Here is a 16,301-nt window from a genome sequence, read left to right on the forward strand (position 1 = left end):
CAAAATAAATTGGAACCAATATGGTAAGTTGTAGGAAATAAATGTATTTGATGAATTAAATACCAGTGGAAGGGTGTGGGCAAGAGCTTTCTCTAAGGAAATTTAAAACCTTAATATTAACTCAGTTAATATTAATATAGGGGTGCCTGGGTGGCTCAGTCGGTTAAGTGGCCGGCCCTTGATTTCGGCTCAGGTCATGATCTCAGGGTCCTGGGATGGAGCCCTGCGTGGGGCTCCATGCTCAGTGGGGAGTTGGCTTCAGGATTCTCTCCTTCTGCCCCCCCAAAATGAATAAATAAATCTTTTAAAAAATATTCATTAATGTATAACTAAGAGCATTCCTTTCTTCATACAACCACGCCCCCAGTTTTTCACATAACCATCTGCCATTAGTAAGAGCTCATTAGTGATAATTTTTAAAAGACTCTTTAAAGGTAATAGACAACACCTCCTCAGGTTGAAATATCATTAACTTTTTCTGTATATTAAAAATCAAAATACCTAAGCTAGTTTCAAATGTGCTCTTTGCTGTCATTAAGGAAACATCTGAGTGCTGCTGTGTGACAGACTATTATATGTGAAGCACGGGGAATACAAAGATGATTTAAGATATTGTACCTCTTTCTTATGAGCCTAGAGTCAAGTTGGAAAGATATATGGAGGGGCGCCTGGGTGGCTCAGTCGGTTAAGCATCTGCCTTCGGCTCAGGTCATGATCCTGGGGTCTTGGGATCGAGCCCCGCATCAGGCTCCTTGCTCTGCGGGGAGTCTGCTTCTCCCTCTGCCTCTGCTGTTCCCCCTGCTTGTGTTCCCTCTCTCTCTCTCTGTCAAATAAATAAAATCTTTTAAAAAAAGATATATGGATACAATTAAAATGCACCATAAGTGCCATAGTAAATGTACAACTGCTAAAGGAACAGAGTAATGGGACTAAAGCTACTTAAAGGATAGGGGAATTGTGGGAACTGGTGCTTGAGAAGGTCTTAATAAATGTGGAAGTTTGCCACCAAGAGAGGACACTTTTTTTTTTAAAGATTTTATTTATTTATTTATTTGAGAGAGAGAGAGAGAGAAACAGCATGAGAGGGGAGAGGGTCAGAGGGAGAAGCAGGCTCCCCGCTGAGCCGGGAGCCCGATGTGGGACTCGATCCCAGGACTCCGGGACCATGACCTGAGCCGAAGGCAGTCGCTTAACCAACTGAGGCACCCAGGCGCCCAGGAGACTTAAAATCAGTCTGCGTGGAGAACAGGAGCATCACCAAAGGTACAGGGGGCTGTAGGTTCAGACCCCCAACCAGTGTGTGGGAGGCAGAACAGAATACTTTTTTTTTAAGAATTTATTTGACAGAGAGAGAGAGAGCATGAGCTGGGGGGGAGGAGCAAGGGTAGAGGGTCCCCGCTGAGCAGGGAGCCTGATGCGGGGCTCAATACCAGGACCCTGGGATCATGACCTGAGCCGAAGGCAGACGCTTAACGACTGAGCCACCCAGGTGCCCAGGAGAACAGAATTCTTCGCAAGAGTAAGAGTTGAGGCTGAAGAAAGAGGCAGGTGCCAGGTTATGGAGCACCTTATTGTGACTGTAAGAGATGGGAGAGCCATTTAAGAATTTTAAGCAAAGTCAGGGAGAACAGTTAAGAGATTATTATAATAATACAATGAGAAATTAGGCTTTAAATTTATTAAGTGGCAGAGGGGACAGGGAAAAGAAAAACAGACAGGACAGGACTTTGATCATGATTAAACCTACGTGATGAAGGAGGAAATTGTGTTTGTACCCGATGATCTCTTTTCTTCAACGTCAACTCTTCTCCAGTGGGGGAGGTGGCAAGGACAGATAAAGGTAACAGGTTAGTGCTGAAGGAAAATAAGGCTTCTAAATGTAGGGATCTGCAGGCTTAAGGTTTTGTTTTTTTTTTTCAGGCTTAAGTTTTATTAAAAGAATAATCATGCAATATTGAGGTTATAAAAATTACTTTATTTTAAATGTGAAAATATAAAAACTACTTATATATAAAATTTAGGGGTATTGAAGCATCCAAACTCTAGGTTCTGTCTTTAGCTCCTTATAAATGTACCTAAGTTTAATTGAGACAATATTCATAGCAGGCATAAATATAAAGAGAATTATATTTCTAAAAATTAAGATACAGGAGAAAATAATACCTTCTGTCACTGATAAAAACACAAAACTATAGTGGTCAGTGCCATAGACTTCCCAGCACCCTCTCCATTCCAAAAGATTAGGAGGAGACAATTATACGGATCTCATTGGTGTTGGTAGTGACTGGGGAGAGTGGCCATGTGACCCATTCCTGACCAGTAAGACATGAGGAGACGTGAGGAGAGGTTTGCTGAGAGAACCTCTGAGAAAAGGTTCTTCAAGTCTATGAAGGAGAGGCAGAAAAAGTTGCTCATCTTTCTCTAGCTGCTGCCGGGTCTGCATGGATCCATGGAATAACTCCAGACATCATGCCATCAGCTTAGAATGAAGCCAACACTAAATGTGACAGAGCAGGGAGATGCAAAGGACCTGATTCCTTGGTGACATCCTGAGCCCTCCCTACTTGAACTTCTTGTTATGTAGGATTATAAATGTGCTAATGGTTTAAGCCATTTGAATCACAGTTTTCTGCTACTTGCAGCCAAAAGTTTCTCAACGAAAACAAGAACTAAAGGTAGATTAAAAGTAAACATTAACAGGTGGTTATAATGTATTGAATTACATTTTCTCCTCTCGGCAAATCAATTTCATTTACAGTCACTGTAAAATTTCATTTGACGTTTACATAATCCAGTCCCTCTGAATTGCCGTTAATTCTTTTTTTGTACTATCACTTTTAACCGTCTGTTGTCTCTCACAGTATTGTTGACAAAGACAGAACAGAGAAAAGAGAAGCAGCAGTTGAATTTAGCTCTCTGTTTAGGTGAAAAGAGACTGTCTCTCTCATTTATAGACAATTTGAAGATTGTGGCAGTAAACTGCATAGAGACAGCGTATAGAATAAGGAATCCTGCAATCTTTTAATAACTGTTTTTTAAGATAAAAACAACTAAGCACTTAAAATTAATCATATAGCCTTCACTTACTTGCCTTCTGGCTGTATTGGGAGCACCCACATACCTTTTTAATAACCTCAAATAAAAATAGAACATGCAAAGCACTAAGCGTAGTGTTTGGCACAAGGTATTATTAGCAGTGGTCTACTTAGAACAAAGGACCGTGCTAAATCTTGCACGGAGAGTGTCCCAGGGTCCCTGAAGCTCCCACTAGTTGATTTGTAATGTATCCGCTTGCCTTCCTATAGCTTGGGTTTTGCTTTCCTCTTATCAATAAATGTACTTGAAAAATTCAATCTCAGGGCTAGTGTATGCCTTTCATTTTCAGAGGCAAGCAGTAACTTTAGCATTTTTTATCACAAAAAATCCATATGAGAACGCTGGCAAGCCCAGAGAACTTCCTGGGCGGAGAGCTTTTTCTGTCAAAGCTGGGAGGGTGTGATCATCCACCATCTTCAGAGTTTGACCATTGAGCTGGACGGATCTGCAAAGGGGGAAGATACATCCGAGTTAGCCCAGTCATGTGTGCTCCAACTTCTCTACAAAAGTTGTGATGTCTTTTTTTTTTTTAAGATTTGATTTATTTATTTGACAGAGAGAGACAGTGAGAGAGGGAACACAAGCAGGGGGAGTGGGAGAGGGAGAAGCAGGCTTCCCGACGAGCAGGGAGCCCGATGCGGGGCTCGATCCCAGGACCCCGGGATCATGACCTGAGCCGAAGGCAGACGCTTAACGACTGAGCCACCCAGGCGCCCCGTGATGTCTTTTTAAGACCAAAAAAATTTGTGACAGCCTATATTATATAACTTGTATTTCACTACTATATCGGGTAAATATTTGACCCAGATGATCCCTAAGCAACACTGGGAGAGCTGAGTCATTGTGACAGAGACCATATGGCCTGCAAAAGCCTGAAATACTTACTAACTGGCCCATTACAGAAAATGGAACACACATAATCTATACTAGGCACTATGATGGAGGTATAAAAAAGATAAACGTGACATAACTTCTGGATTTGTGGCAATTGTATCTGTTGGTAAATCATTGGAAAAATTTTTATAAAAGGCAAATAGATATATAGAATGGAATGTAAATTTCACAAATTTAACATTAAAAATGGCAATGAAATTTCCTGCTTATAACTGTGCCCATAAACCCTTTAACTCCCCATTCCTCAGGGTGATATACATTCATTTGCATATCTTATGTTGTTGAGATATTTTGGAAGAATATATATTGCCAGAGTGAAACAAAAATAATTCTGTTTCACTAAACCACAGATTCCAAAAAAATGTATGTTTTCTTTGTATTCCACTGTTGGAATTCAAATTCAAAACCGAGTCAAAAAAATTCGAAAAATATTTTAAGGACAAGTGTTACTTTTGTGCATATTTATTATTATTTAAATCAAATTAATACATGCTCACAGCAATAAATCCAATATAAACAAGGGCTTATAAAGAAAACTTTTAGTCTGCTTTTAGTTCCACTGATAGTTAATTCCATAATTCTAAACGATGCTTATATCTCTATGATCTTTTTCTCAAGTGCTTTTTACATGATGAAGTTTTTACAATATGAAAAACAGTTTTATTGTTGAAAATTGGTTAATGTCAGAGTTATATGTATGTCATATACATAATACATGTATTTATGTAGATCACTTACAGGAGTGCCTTGCATATAGTAAGCACGGCAAAAGTAATATCTGTTGTCATCATTATTCTGATAAATAAATATAACAAAATAATCTGCTAATTCATCCTAACCATTTTTAATATTTTGATGTATATTCCTTCATCTCTTTTCATCTCTTTTATGTATACATGTGCATATTTTCATTTAAACAAGAACGAGCATACCGTACATGGTCTCTTAAAACTTGATTCTTTTAGGGGCGCCTGGGTGGCTCAGGTGTTAAGCGTCTGCCTTCAGCTCAGGTCATGATCCCAGGGTCCTGGGATCGAGCCCCACATCGGGCTCCCTCCCTGCTCGGCGGGAAGCCTGCTTCTCCCTCTCCCACTTCCCCTGCTTGTGTTCCCTCTCTCGCTGTGTCTCTCTGTTCTATAAATAAATAAATAAAATCTTTAAAAAAAAAAAACTTGATTCTTTTTCCCTTAACATATCTTAACATTTGCTTACACACATCTACATCATTTTAACAGCTGTACAGGATTCCATTGTGTGAGCGTATTAGCTTAGTAGTTGTCTAGTGTTAGACATTTGGTTGTTTCCAGTTTAGAATTATTTTAATTTTCATCTTTAAAGATCTCTCAAACTCTATCCTCACTAAGTGTCCGTCAGCAGAAAAACTGGTTTCCATTTAACCTTGGTTAGCTGCCCAGCTCTGGGCTCTGTATCTACAGACTGAAAAAGATAACCATGATTGTGCTAGGGGCTATCAAGCCCATCCTGCATTTGCACTCGGTCCACACGTGCATGAGTTTTGTTTTAACGCCTATATCACATCCATTTTTAGATGGGATGGGGAAGGCAAGGCCATGACCGTCACCAGGAAACCATAAACAAAAATAGGCCTTGAAAATACCTCCAAATGCCAGTAGTAAGAGCTGTTCTGCATGAATTTGAGACCCATTTTTTCAAGGGTACATAAAAAACTTTCAGAAATGCTTTTAGGAGAGGCCACAGAGCTTAAAGGGAAATCTCATCATTGTAAATAAATAGTGCTCTGGGTTCAGACGATGAAATATGGGCAAGATAATACCCAAGACCATCTGGCTACACTGTTTAATCAACTGTAAAAATAGCTAAAGGATGCTGTCAGTACAGTGAGAATAAGCTTAAAACGTGGATTATTTCTGCATTGGGCTGGGTAAATCAGGGTAAGGTTTTATTCGAGGGTAGTATCTTGTTTCATATTTTGATGTCAGTAACATGATGACAAGAAATAGAAGATAATGCTTGTCAAGTTTCAGATGAAACAGAGCTGAAAGGAATTAGCAAGCAAGAGGAATCCGAATTATGGATGCTGGGCAAAATTTATCTAAGATAAATATAAAATACTGCTTTTAAGTTAAAAATATATTCCCTCAAATATTTCCTAAACGCTTACTACACTGGACCTTCTGTAGACACTATACAAGTTGTTCAACTAAAAAGTGATTTTTTTTTTTTAAAGATGATCATTGTTTAACCCTCTGAGGTCATTAGAATGAATAAGTGTGCAGACTGAACACTCATCAAACTTCTCTGGGATACTTTTGCAACGTTTTATTTTATTTTTTGCAACATTTTAAAAGAGAGAAAAGCATAAGTGATGTATACTCGTCAAAGAGAACTTAGGGTAATAAAACATTATCCACAATTTCACCAGTTTTCCATTATTAAGCACAAAATGTGTGATCAGAATGCAATGGGGTCTGATGAATACAGGAAAGAGAAGAATCATTGAAGAAATTGGGCATAGTAAGCCTGGAGAGAACAATCTAATTGTCCTGCAGACATTGGAGTTATCCTGGAGAAAATTAGGTATCTGGCGTTGTTCCACATTAAGGGTAGCAAACTCGAGTGGCCACAAGAGCTGGTGCAGTAGGACAGGGTCACAGAGATAAGAGGGTCACAGAAGGACTAAGGAGAACCTGTCTAAAGTAAACAACCCCAATTCAACTCCATCTACTTGGGAAAACAAGCCCAGAGCTCCTAGAATATCTATTTACAAAAAATTTTTTTAAAGATTTATTTATTTATTTTAGAAAGAGAGGTGGTGGGGGAGGGATAGAGGGAGAGGGAAAGAGAGAATCCCAAGCAGACTCCCCGCTGAGCGCGGAGCCCGACGCAGGGCTCCATCTCAGGACCCTGGGATCACAACCTGAGCCAAAACCAGGAGTCAGATGCTTAACTGACTGAGCTACCCAGACGCCCCTAGAATGTCCGCTTTTAAAGAAAAGCTAGAAATCCAGATATTTTCATAATTATCAATTTTTAAAATTAAAAAATTTTAAATGTTGACAACTTAGTAAAAATAAAAATTAGCACGGAGTACATGACCATCTCCCCTACCAGAAAAAAGAGGGAAAAAAAGCCCTCTAAACCCACTTGTGCACAGGCATGAGGCATAGTTTCTGACTTCTGCTGTCGAGGACAGAACTAAAAACAGCAGATGAAAAGGCAGAGAGAGACGTTCCCCTTGCCAGAGAGGACGGCTGCTGGGAGAGCGGCCACATCCAACCGAGGAGGAATCAGGCAGAGCTGAATGGCCTAAACTCCCCATCTAAGGTTGGACTAAAATATCTCCTAACACTCTTCCAACTCTACAACTATTATTCTGTGACTTCAGAAAAGCTTTTCCCTTGTCAGCATCAGACACAAATATCAGCATCAGACACAAAAATACCCATTTCAAAGTCAGAACCCAAATAGAAAAAAAGTATCTGTTAACCAAATATGCATCATTTACATTAGGGGAGGAAAAAAGGTTTAAACAGCAGGAAAATGGGTAAGTAAATCGTGGCATTTTATAAAACAGGCAGCCCATTTAAAATGTCTACACAGGCTGTGTATGGAAGAACATTTGTGGGTGTCCCCTCTTTCCCATTAGAGGCTGTATGGTCACAGATGTAGTAAAATAAAGCATAGGGAAAAAATAAGGAATGGTATCCAATGTTACTGATGTTTGTCTACAGAATATAGGTCTTTGGGGAAAGCAAGCTTACTGTCCCTTTTCAGGTTCTGATGCTAATTATCACTGAAAACATCACTCATATAGCATTTGCAAAGATGGGAGGAGATGGTGAGAATTTTGTAAACTCTTAATTTTTTATGCTCCAATGTGAGAAAATCATGATGAAAAGAGCTCCTTCCAACACACATTGGACAGAATCTTACAATGTTTGTGTGCCTGACTCTTCAAGGCTCATGGTCATTTTGGGTGTTCTGCTGAATACGGTCTTTTATAAGACATATCCAATGACTGGCTTTTAAAACTAAAATGTGTTACAACCAGCTTCAAATAACCCACCTAAAAGCTACACTTCTGGACGTATTTTTTTTTTCTTACTCTAACCAAATGAAAACACTACTTTAACACTGTGAGAGAATCACACTCAGCTCACAGGGTGTAATATGTACAACAACCCCCATGCCCTTAATACCAATTATACATAAGTATGTTCGCTTCAGTGACTGTGTTACCAAGAATTATAAGTTTTTGTAGAGCAAATAATCTACATGCCTTGAGGGCATCTTGACTTATCAAATTGTTTTGAAATGCAAACTATTCCCTACAAAAACTGCTGACTTGTGTTCATATCCTTCTGCTTTAGACTCTGGGTGAGTTTTACCTGTATTGATAAATATTCATATATAAACTTCCTGAATATTAGGAATTGTTAGAACTTGAAATAGTTGACTTTTTTTTTTTTTTTTGCTCTCTAGCAACACTCTCTTTTCTGATAAATACCAATCAATTTGGCGAAAGTTTGAAATGAAAAAGGAAAATTACTCACTTGGAAAGTAATCCATCAGGCCCTAAAGGTTTTATGAGGTATTTGTCCACTTGTTTGTCAAATAGATGATAGGGCAACCGCAGGCGTTTGGTGACGTTATGGAGGTTTAAGGCGTACAAAGTTAGATCTCCTTCTTTATACCTTGGGCTAAAAGCAAATACATTAACTCCATAAAAATATTCATCTAATGTAAGCAATTAAAAACTCAATTACAAACATAATCATGGATACTAAGTATTAGTATGTGTAATGATGCTGGGCCTTCTTTTTATCCTCCTTTCATGATTACAGTAGACAGCTGATGTGGTCCTATTGGAAAAAACTATTGCTCCTCACACTACCATTTTCTGGGTGAGGGCATTCTGAGATTTTTGCTGCTTTGCCAGGCTGAGCTGCTAGGAAGCTGGTCAGCCCAACCCTGTTCAAACATAGGAAGGTTAAATAATAAAAAGCGAATTTTGTGGGTTCCTAGGAATTCAAATTATAAACCATGTAAACAGGAGCTTTTCCTAGCCTTACGAAAAAACTAAAACAAATAAGAAAATTAGATCTATGGACACTTTTCAGAATTTGCATCCAAACCATTCTCCTACTTCCTAGTGGGTGCTCAGTATTTCAAGAGTTCCCACTCACCAGAAATCATGGTTGTCTTTATTTTGACTAGAATTATTATTTTATTATTTTTTTAAAAGATTTTATTTATTTATTAGAGAGTGAGCGAGAGAGAAACAGCATGAGAGGGGAGAGGGTCAGGGGGAGAAGCAGGCTCCCCGCTGAGCCGGGAGCCTGATGTGGGGCTCGATCCCAGGACCCTGGGATCATGACCTGAGCCGAAGGCAGTCGCTTAACCAACTGAGCCACCCAGGCGCCCGATTGACTAGAATTATTATTTTAGTATCATCCTATCAGGAAGAGCATATTACTGATTAAACTTGTTGCCTGGGAAAGGGTGTGTCACACACTTACTGGTTGACGTTCGTACAATGAAGGTACACTCGGAGTTTACTTCCGTCTGGACGTTTCACACTTGCCATAAACACACGGGTGCCCACCAATTTCTTGAACAGAAGAGATAGCCAGTAATCCTAGTTGTGGTGGTTGGGGAGAGAAGGAACAAAAATAGATCTTTTTTTTAAAGATTTTACTTATTTATTTGTCAGAGAGAGAGGGGTAGAGAGCACAAGCAGGGGGAGCGGCAGGCAGAGGGAGAAGCAGACTCCCCACTGAGCAGGGAGCCCGATGCGGGACTCGATCTCAGGACCCTGGGATCATGACCTGAGCCGAAGGCAGACGCTTAACGACTGAGCCACCCAGGCGTCCCCAAAAATAGATCTTTACTTATTTCTTTATTTAACAAAAACAGCGAGAGCAAATAGTCAATCCTACAAAGACAGTGACTGTTATTCTAGAATATTTAAATGGCCTACATCTTTTGATCCATGTTCCCACCATGAATCTCAGAGCAATTTCTTGTTTGCTGCTTTTTATTATTGGAGGACTATATTTGCAAAATTCAGAGGGCCATGACCACTAGGAGATATATTTCAAGAATGTAATTCATTGCTGAGAGAGTTTAAATATCCTTTATTGTCTATCATCCAAGAATTCAAAGCAAAGCTCAAAGCAGAACTTTTAGATATGCACATGTACACACTCACACACACACAAAAGCAAGTCTTACAATAAAACTTCTACCAGTTTAAGAGATTAAAATAATTTCTTTTTTTAAAGATTAAAAAAAAATTTTTTTTTTAATGTTTTATTTATTCATGAGAGTCAGAGAGAGAGATAGAGAGAGGCAGCGGCAGAGGGAGAAGCAGGCTCCCTGCTGAGCAGGGAGCCTGATGCGGGACTCGATCCCAGGACCCTGGGATCGTGACCTGAGCCGAAGGCAGAGGCTCAACCATCTGAGCCACCCAGGCGCCCCAAGATTTTTAAAAATTTTTAAGTAATCTTTACACTTAACAGGGGGCTCAAACCCACAACCACGAGATTGAGAGTCGCCCGCTCCACCAACTGAGTCAGCCAGGTGCCCCTAAAATAATTTATTTTAGAACCTTATAACCCCCCTTCCTGAATAAAGTAGTGGATTAGGCAATGGTCATTACTAGCTATCAAGGTAAAAAAAAAAAAGAGAGAGAGAGAGACAACCAGACATTATGTGCCTCTTGTTGGAAGCATGTGACATCTCCTATAAATAATTATTGCAAAACAAAACACAAAACAAAAATCTGAATAAGCTCAAGCTTCTAGGTCTAACTGCCAGTTTACAAGAAACAGAGGAACATGCTAAAGGATAGCACAGGAATGAATTTAGCAAAATCCAGAACATGGGAAACACTATAGAACAAATTACCTGCTTTCTTTAATTAATAAATTCCACGGGACAAAAAGGGGGTGGGAGGGGAAACTTCAAGATTAATAGATTTAAGAGATATTTCATCCAAATGCAATATATGGATCTTGTTTGTATTCTGATGTGAACAAGCAAACTATTAAAAACATTTGAGACAATAAGGAAAATGTGGAACACCCACTGACTCAACATCTGATGATATGGAGGAATTACTGTCAGTATTCTACAGTATAATATTTAGTGTTTGTGTAAAGGAGATACATCCTGACTTACTCACTTAGGTGCTACAGCTGAGATCTGCTTCAAAGGAATCAGTGGGTGGGAGGTGAGGAGTGGGGAGGACTAGAGAGTAAACAGAAGTGGGGATTTATATGCTTTTCTCTCTACTTGGAAATTTTCCATAATAAAAAGTTTTTTTTTTTTCAAAGAGCCCTACTCAGTGTATACCCCAACTCTTCCCTCTTCAGCTGAAGAAATGTAGACCCAACAGGGCAAACACGTTTTGTTTCTCTGTTTACATTCAAATTTTTCACTGGAGAGAAGAGTAGAATCAGTTAAGCATTTATAAAGGATATCTAACTTCAGTGTGGTTTGGTGACTGTTCGAGTGGAAAGCATTCAGGCCTCGGAGCCGGGATCTGTATGGGATTCTAGAATAACATGGGACAGCTGTGTGACTTCCCTTACCCAACCTTGTCTCCGTTTGAACGTTCTCATCTGAAAAATGGATCAAAGACACTGCCTTGCCAGCTTCCAGGATGGTTATGCAAATCCAATAAGAAAAGACCTGTAGGGGTGCTTGGGTGACTCATTCAGTTGGGCTTCTGACTCTTGATTTCAGCTCAGGTCATGATCTCAGGGTCGTGAGATCAAGCCCCGCCTCGGCTCCTTGCTCAGCGTGGAGCCTGCCTAAGATTCTCTCTCTCCCTCTCTCTCTGCTCTTCCCTCCCCCACCCCCACGCTCGCTCCCTCTCAAATAAATAAATAAAATCTTTAAGAAAATAAAATTAAATTAAATGTAAAAACCCCATACTACGTTCCAAGTGGCCCACATTAAAAACATTATTCTGCTTCTCAGTTTCTTCTCTTGGGACACAAAAATATTAAAATGGATGGTCTCTAAGGTTTCTTCCAATTCATCATTCCACGGATTGGCTACCTACTGAGAGTACTGAATTTCCTGAGAGGATTGACTCTTCATAGGAGCTTGGTACAAGGGGCACTCAGTATACTCCCGTCTCCTCACAGCAATGGGAAAATAACGATCACTTACAGGTAGAGGTTTGAAGTTTTCATCCACTAAGTGGTAGTTTCCGGCTCCGAAGAGCACTTGCCTCATCACCACTTCTATGCCCATTCTGGCCGACAGGCCCAATTTATCCAGCCACCTGGAATAGAGTGAGGCCCAGCTCTCTTCAGGTTTGGAAAACAAAAAAACTCAATTCTAATTACACACTATTCTGATTGATTCATCTATGTGGGAAGAATTGACAGGAAACCAGAAAAGTGGTATTAATTATAAATAAGTCAATCAAATGAAATGGAGACTATCCTTCCCTTCACATGTTCCCACACTTGAGTATGATAATAAATCATAGAATACTATTAATATGCCATAGCAGTTCCTTTCAGGGTAAGAAAACTTCTACAAAGCAGAGTAGACAAATTCGCACCCTACAGGTAATCACTCTCCATCTTGCTAGATACCTTCCCCACCTCCCCACCCCCAGGCCCATGTGAGGAAGAACAGGGTGAAGAAGAAAAGGCAGCTTGTAGTCATCAGTAGTAAAATGTGAAGTAAGTAGAATCACACCTCGACTTTCATGGCTATCTCCCTGCACCCCGTCCATCTTTGACTAATGGCAAGACAAACATCTTTATTCTTAACTCTCCTCCTCGTGCCCCCATGAGCAAAAAAGATTTGTTCTTTATTCTGGATTTACAAGAATGAGGGTAGGAGGGGAAAGAGAATTAAGTCCCAGTGTGAGGATACAGAACTATAGATTAAGAGTGTTAACGGAGTTACGGAATATAAGTAAACCAGTGGCTTAAAGCAATCCAGTTTGTGGTGGCTGGATGATGAGGGTGATTTAGTAAGTCTTTAAACTCATTGGTAGCTCCTCTGATGTGACCTCACGCTCTAAACTCCTTGGGAATCTATGAATAGAGCTTTATGTACACTAGGGATCCTTCTCAGACTCAAACCTCCAGATGCACTCATTAACGATCTCTCTCAGAAGAAGGAATCCTTGGCATATTTATGGGCCAAAATTAAGGAACAGCACTTCTAAAGCAATTCATTCATACAGTGATTAATTTGGGACACTCATTAAAGATGTCCAACAAACTTTAGTAAAACATGTTCTTGCAAAATCTGGCATGCATTTGGGGTCTCAGCCATAGAAACCGTCTTTGATCAGCTTTTTGGCTGATGAACGGTCTCAACAGAAGCTGTTTAATAAAAGGACAGGAGAATGTTGCAGCCTGATCCCCAGGGCGGTGCTGCTTCACTCACATAAAGCCAGCCGCAAAGGTGTTGGACAGCAAGGGTGCTCCACCCCCGTACGCAGAGCTCGTTTCTCCTAACCAAACCTTCTTGTGGGGTCTGGTCTCCTCGACAACCTATGCAACAGGAGAGTCCCCGTTATATTTGTAAACAAGCTGACCAGCTATGGTATTGAAGATTAATGACATTCAAAACCTTGTATTCCCAGACCGATTTGTCCAATATAGTTACAAAATATGTCTGTGGTCATTTAGGTCTTGGACAATTAACTTTTATTGGAATTCTAAGTGTGGAAGGAACTTAAGTCATCCCCTTCCTATGGCCTTGGAGAGTTAATGCTACCAAAAGGCTATTGGAAGTATTTTTAATTTTCAATCGATACACATGAATAAGACCTGATGCTGAGGGGGACTGAAGTGAGTAAGTGCCTGTTATCTAAAGAAAAACATGTAAATGTATAGACATATAGAATTTAGAATTAGCTAGACTGCAAAAATAAAAACTCTGGATTTACAAAAGTCCCTCCTTACCCATGGTTTTGCGTTCTGCAGTACCAGTTACCTGCGGTCAACTGTGGTCTGGAAGCAGATGATCCTCCTTCTGACTACCTTCATTAGGTCACTAGTAGCCTAATGCCACGTCACAACACATGTCATTCCCCCCACTTCATCTGGTCACATATGCATTATACCATCTCACATCATCACAAGAGTGAGTGCAGTCCAGTAAGGTATTTTGAGAGAGACCACATTCACCTAACTTTTATTATAGTACACTGTTATAATTGTTCTATTTTATACTATCGTTGTTAATCTCTTTCTGTGCCTAATTTATAAATTAAACTTTATCATAGGAATGTATGTATAGGAAAAAGTATATATATAGGGTTTGATATTATCTGTGGTTCCAAGCATCCACTGAGGGTCTCGGACCATATCCCCTAGAAAGAAAGGAGACCTTTCTCCATTAGGAAAAAAAAAAAAAAAAAAAAGACTATTACCTGAAAAATTTTTTGCACAGATGAAGTAAAAGTGTCCAACACATCAGGGTTTAGGAAATCTTCTTTGGTAGCAATTCGTCCATTCAAGTAGTAGCTAAATTATTCAGAAAATATTCAGAAAAAAATAGTGAACTGTGCTTTCTGCTTTTAAGTTAATTGGCTACCTTGCTCTCCTTTCTACCTCTTACCACCCCTCTGTTATATTAAAAAAAAAAAAAAAAAGGCAGAAGTTCTAGCAAGAAGAGACAAAGATGGAAGAGGATCAGTTATTCTGTCTTCTTTTTTAAAGATTTTATTTATTTATTTGACAGAGAGACAGAGCACAAGCAGGGGGAGCGGCAGGCAGAGGGAGAAGCAGGCTCCCTGCTGAGCAGAGAGCCGGCCATGGGACTCACAAGGCCGTGGGACTCAATCCCAGGACCCCGGGATCATGACCTAAGCCGAAGGCAGACGCTTAACTGACTGAGCCTCCCAGGCATCCCTCAGTTACTTTGTCTTGAAAAGACATAGTCAGAAGTGCAGGTACTTAGAGGTTACCTGGTCTTTGGCAAGCATATTGATTTTAGCTACTTATCTGCTCCACGATTTAAATGATAGTGTGCCTTGATCTTATAGAAACTACCACATTATTTAAAATAAAGTTTAAGTGTTTGTTTTATTAATATTAAAAGTCTAGTACACTGCTGCTTGAGACTCTATTTGTTTCTTATTTGAACTATGTCAATTAGTAGTTAAATGGAAATAATTTTTTGAAAGCTAAGTAGTAAGTAAAACTAGCATTAGTTTCTTAGTACTAAGAGCAGGAGACATACTTACTGGTGCCATGTAACCGAATCAATCACTTCACCCCCAGCCTTCAGGAAACTAGAAAAAAAAATCTATTATGATCTTTACTTAATCGTCATATGCACAACATATGCACAGGAGTTTCACTGCCTAGAAATGGGCTACTTACTGCCTTAGCATCAGGCAAACACAAACTTCCTAATTCTGATACAAATTATATTGTAGGTTCCATTGGCCCCAGATCCTTGGTATTCTGAACCAGTCAGCATTTCCTCTTTTGGTAAAACATCTGCTTAGGTAGCAAATGGTTTAATAACAGGTGGACTATTGAGAATTCTCCACCAGAGAGAAGTATTCTTTTTAAGAAAAGTGGTTCTGCTTTTTCTAGTTCCTACCTTCTCAGTATCTTGAGAGTCTTTCCTCGAGGCTGGCCAACATCAGGACCATAGAGATTCGCAGTTTTGAAACTGGTTTTTCCTAGAAGCTTATGCAACTTGACAAAATCTTCTCCTAACTGCAATCCATCGATGAAAATACCAGCCTTCTTATGGAAACTGTTAGGTTCTGAAAGACAGCAGTTCTGAAGGTAGTCACGTACCTAGAAATTTTGTATTTGAAAGCAAACTTAAAAGCAGCATATGAAAGCAAGAAAACATTTCCCAGTTACAAAAACTTAGAATTCAAAGGCAAGAAAAGGAAAAGCCCTCATCATGAAGAAGTTATTTCAGTTAAACAGAAATGTAAATGGCATAACTAAAGTGTAGGGGGTATTACAATGATTTGAAGTTAATAATGGGGATATTAAACTAATGAATATTTGAGGAATAGTCTATATCCAGTATATAATAAACTGATTTACTTAAAAAGGACAAAAAGTTTGGGTGGGAGGGGAAGACACTGAAAAACCGATTTCTACAATGCCATTAAAAGCCTTATTGAGACTGTTTATTCACAAATTATCTGTGCAGGTGAGCCTGGAAGTAGCCACGCTGAAGACATGGGAGGGAGGCACAGAAGTGTTCGATCTACTTCCCCAAACACCTTGCCCAGGCTCTCCCTTGCTCCCTTCTCCTTCTTCCTGGAAAGCAGACCTTTCCTTTGCAAAAGGGGGCCCAAGGAGGAGGGAAAC

General features: G+C 39.7%; 1 protein-coding gene across 1 annotated transcript in view; it reads right to left on the bottom strand.

The window, feature by feature from the left end:
* Positions 1 to 1,954: 1,954 nt before the first annotated feature.
* The window catches only part of HPSE (heparanase), a 36,437-nt gene continuing 22,090 nt past the window's right edge, over positions 1,955 to 16,301 (bottom strand). The window contains exons 5-12 of the mRNA XM_036121309.2: positions 15,568 to 15,736; positions 15,203 to 15,250; positions 14,387 to 14,480; positions 13,396 to 13,502; positions 12,154 to 12,268; positions 9,492 to 9,610; positions 8,526 to 8,672; positions 1,955 to 3,541 (exon numbers count right to left, since the gene is read on the bottom strand). Coding sequence (XP_035977202.2) covers positions 3,382 to 3,541; positions 8,526 to 8,672; positions 9,492 to 9,610; positions 12,154 to 12,268; positions 13,396 to 13,502; positions 14,387 to 14,480; positions 15,203 to 15,250; positions 15,568 to 15,736 — 959 coding nt within the window. The 3' untranslated portion in view covers positions 1,955 to 3,381. The remainder of the gene's footprint in view (positions 3,542 to 8,525; positions 8,673 to 9,491; positions 9,611 to 12,153; positions 12,269 to 13,395; positions 13,503 to 14,386; positions 14,481 to 15,202; positions 15,251 to 15,567; positions 15,737 to 16,301) is intronic.

Source organism: Halichoerus grypus, chromosome 3, assembly GCF_964656455.1.
Source record: "Halichoerus grypus chromosome 3, mHalGry1.hap1.1, whole genome shotgun sequence".
In the NCBI taxonomy this organism is placed as follows: domain Eukaryota; kingdom Metazoa; phylum Chordata; class Mammalia; order Carnivora; family Phocidae; genus Halichoerus; species Halichoerus grypus.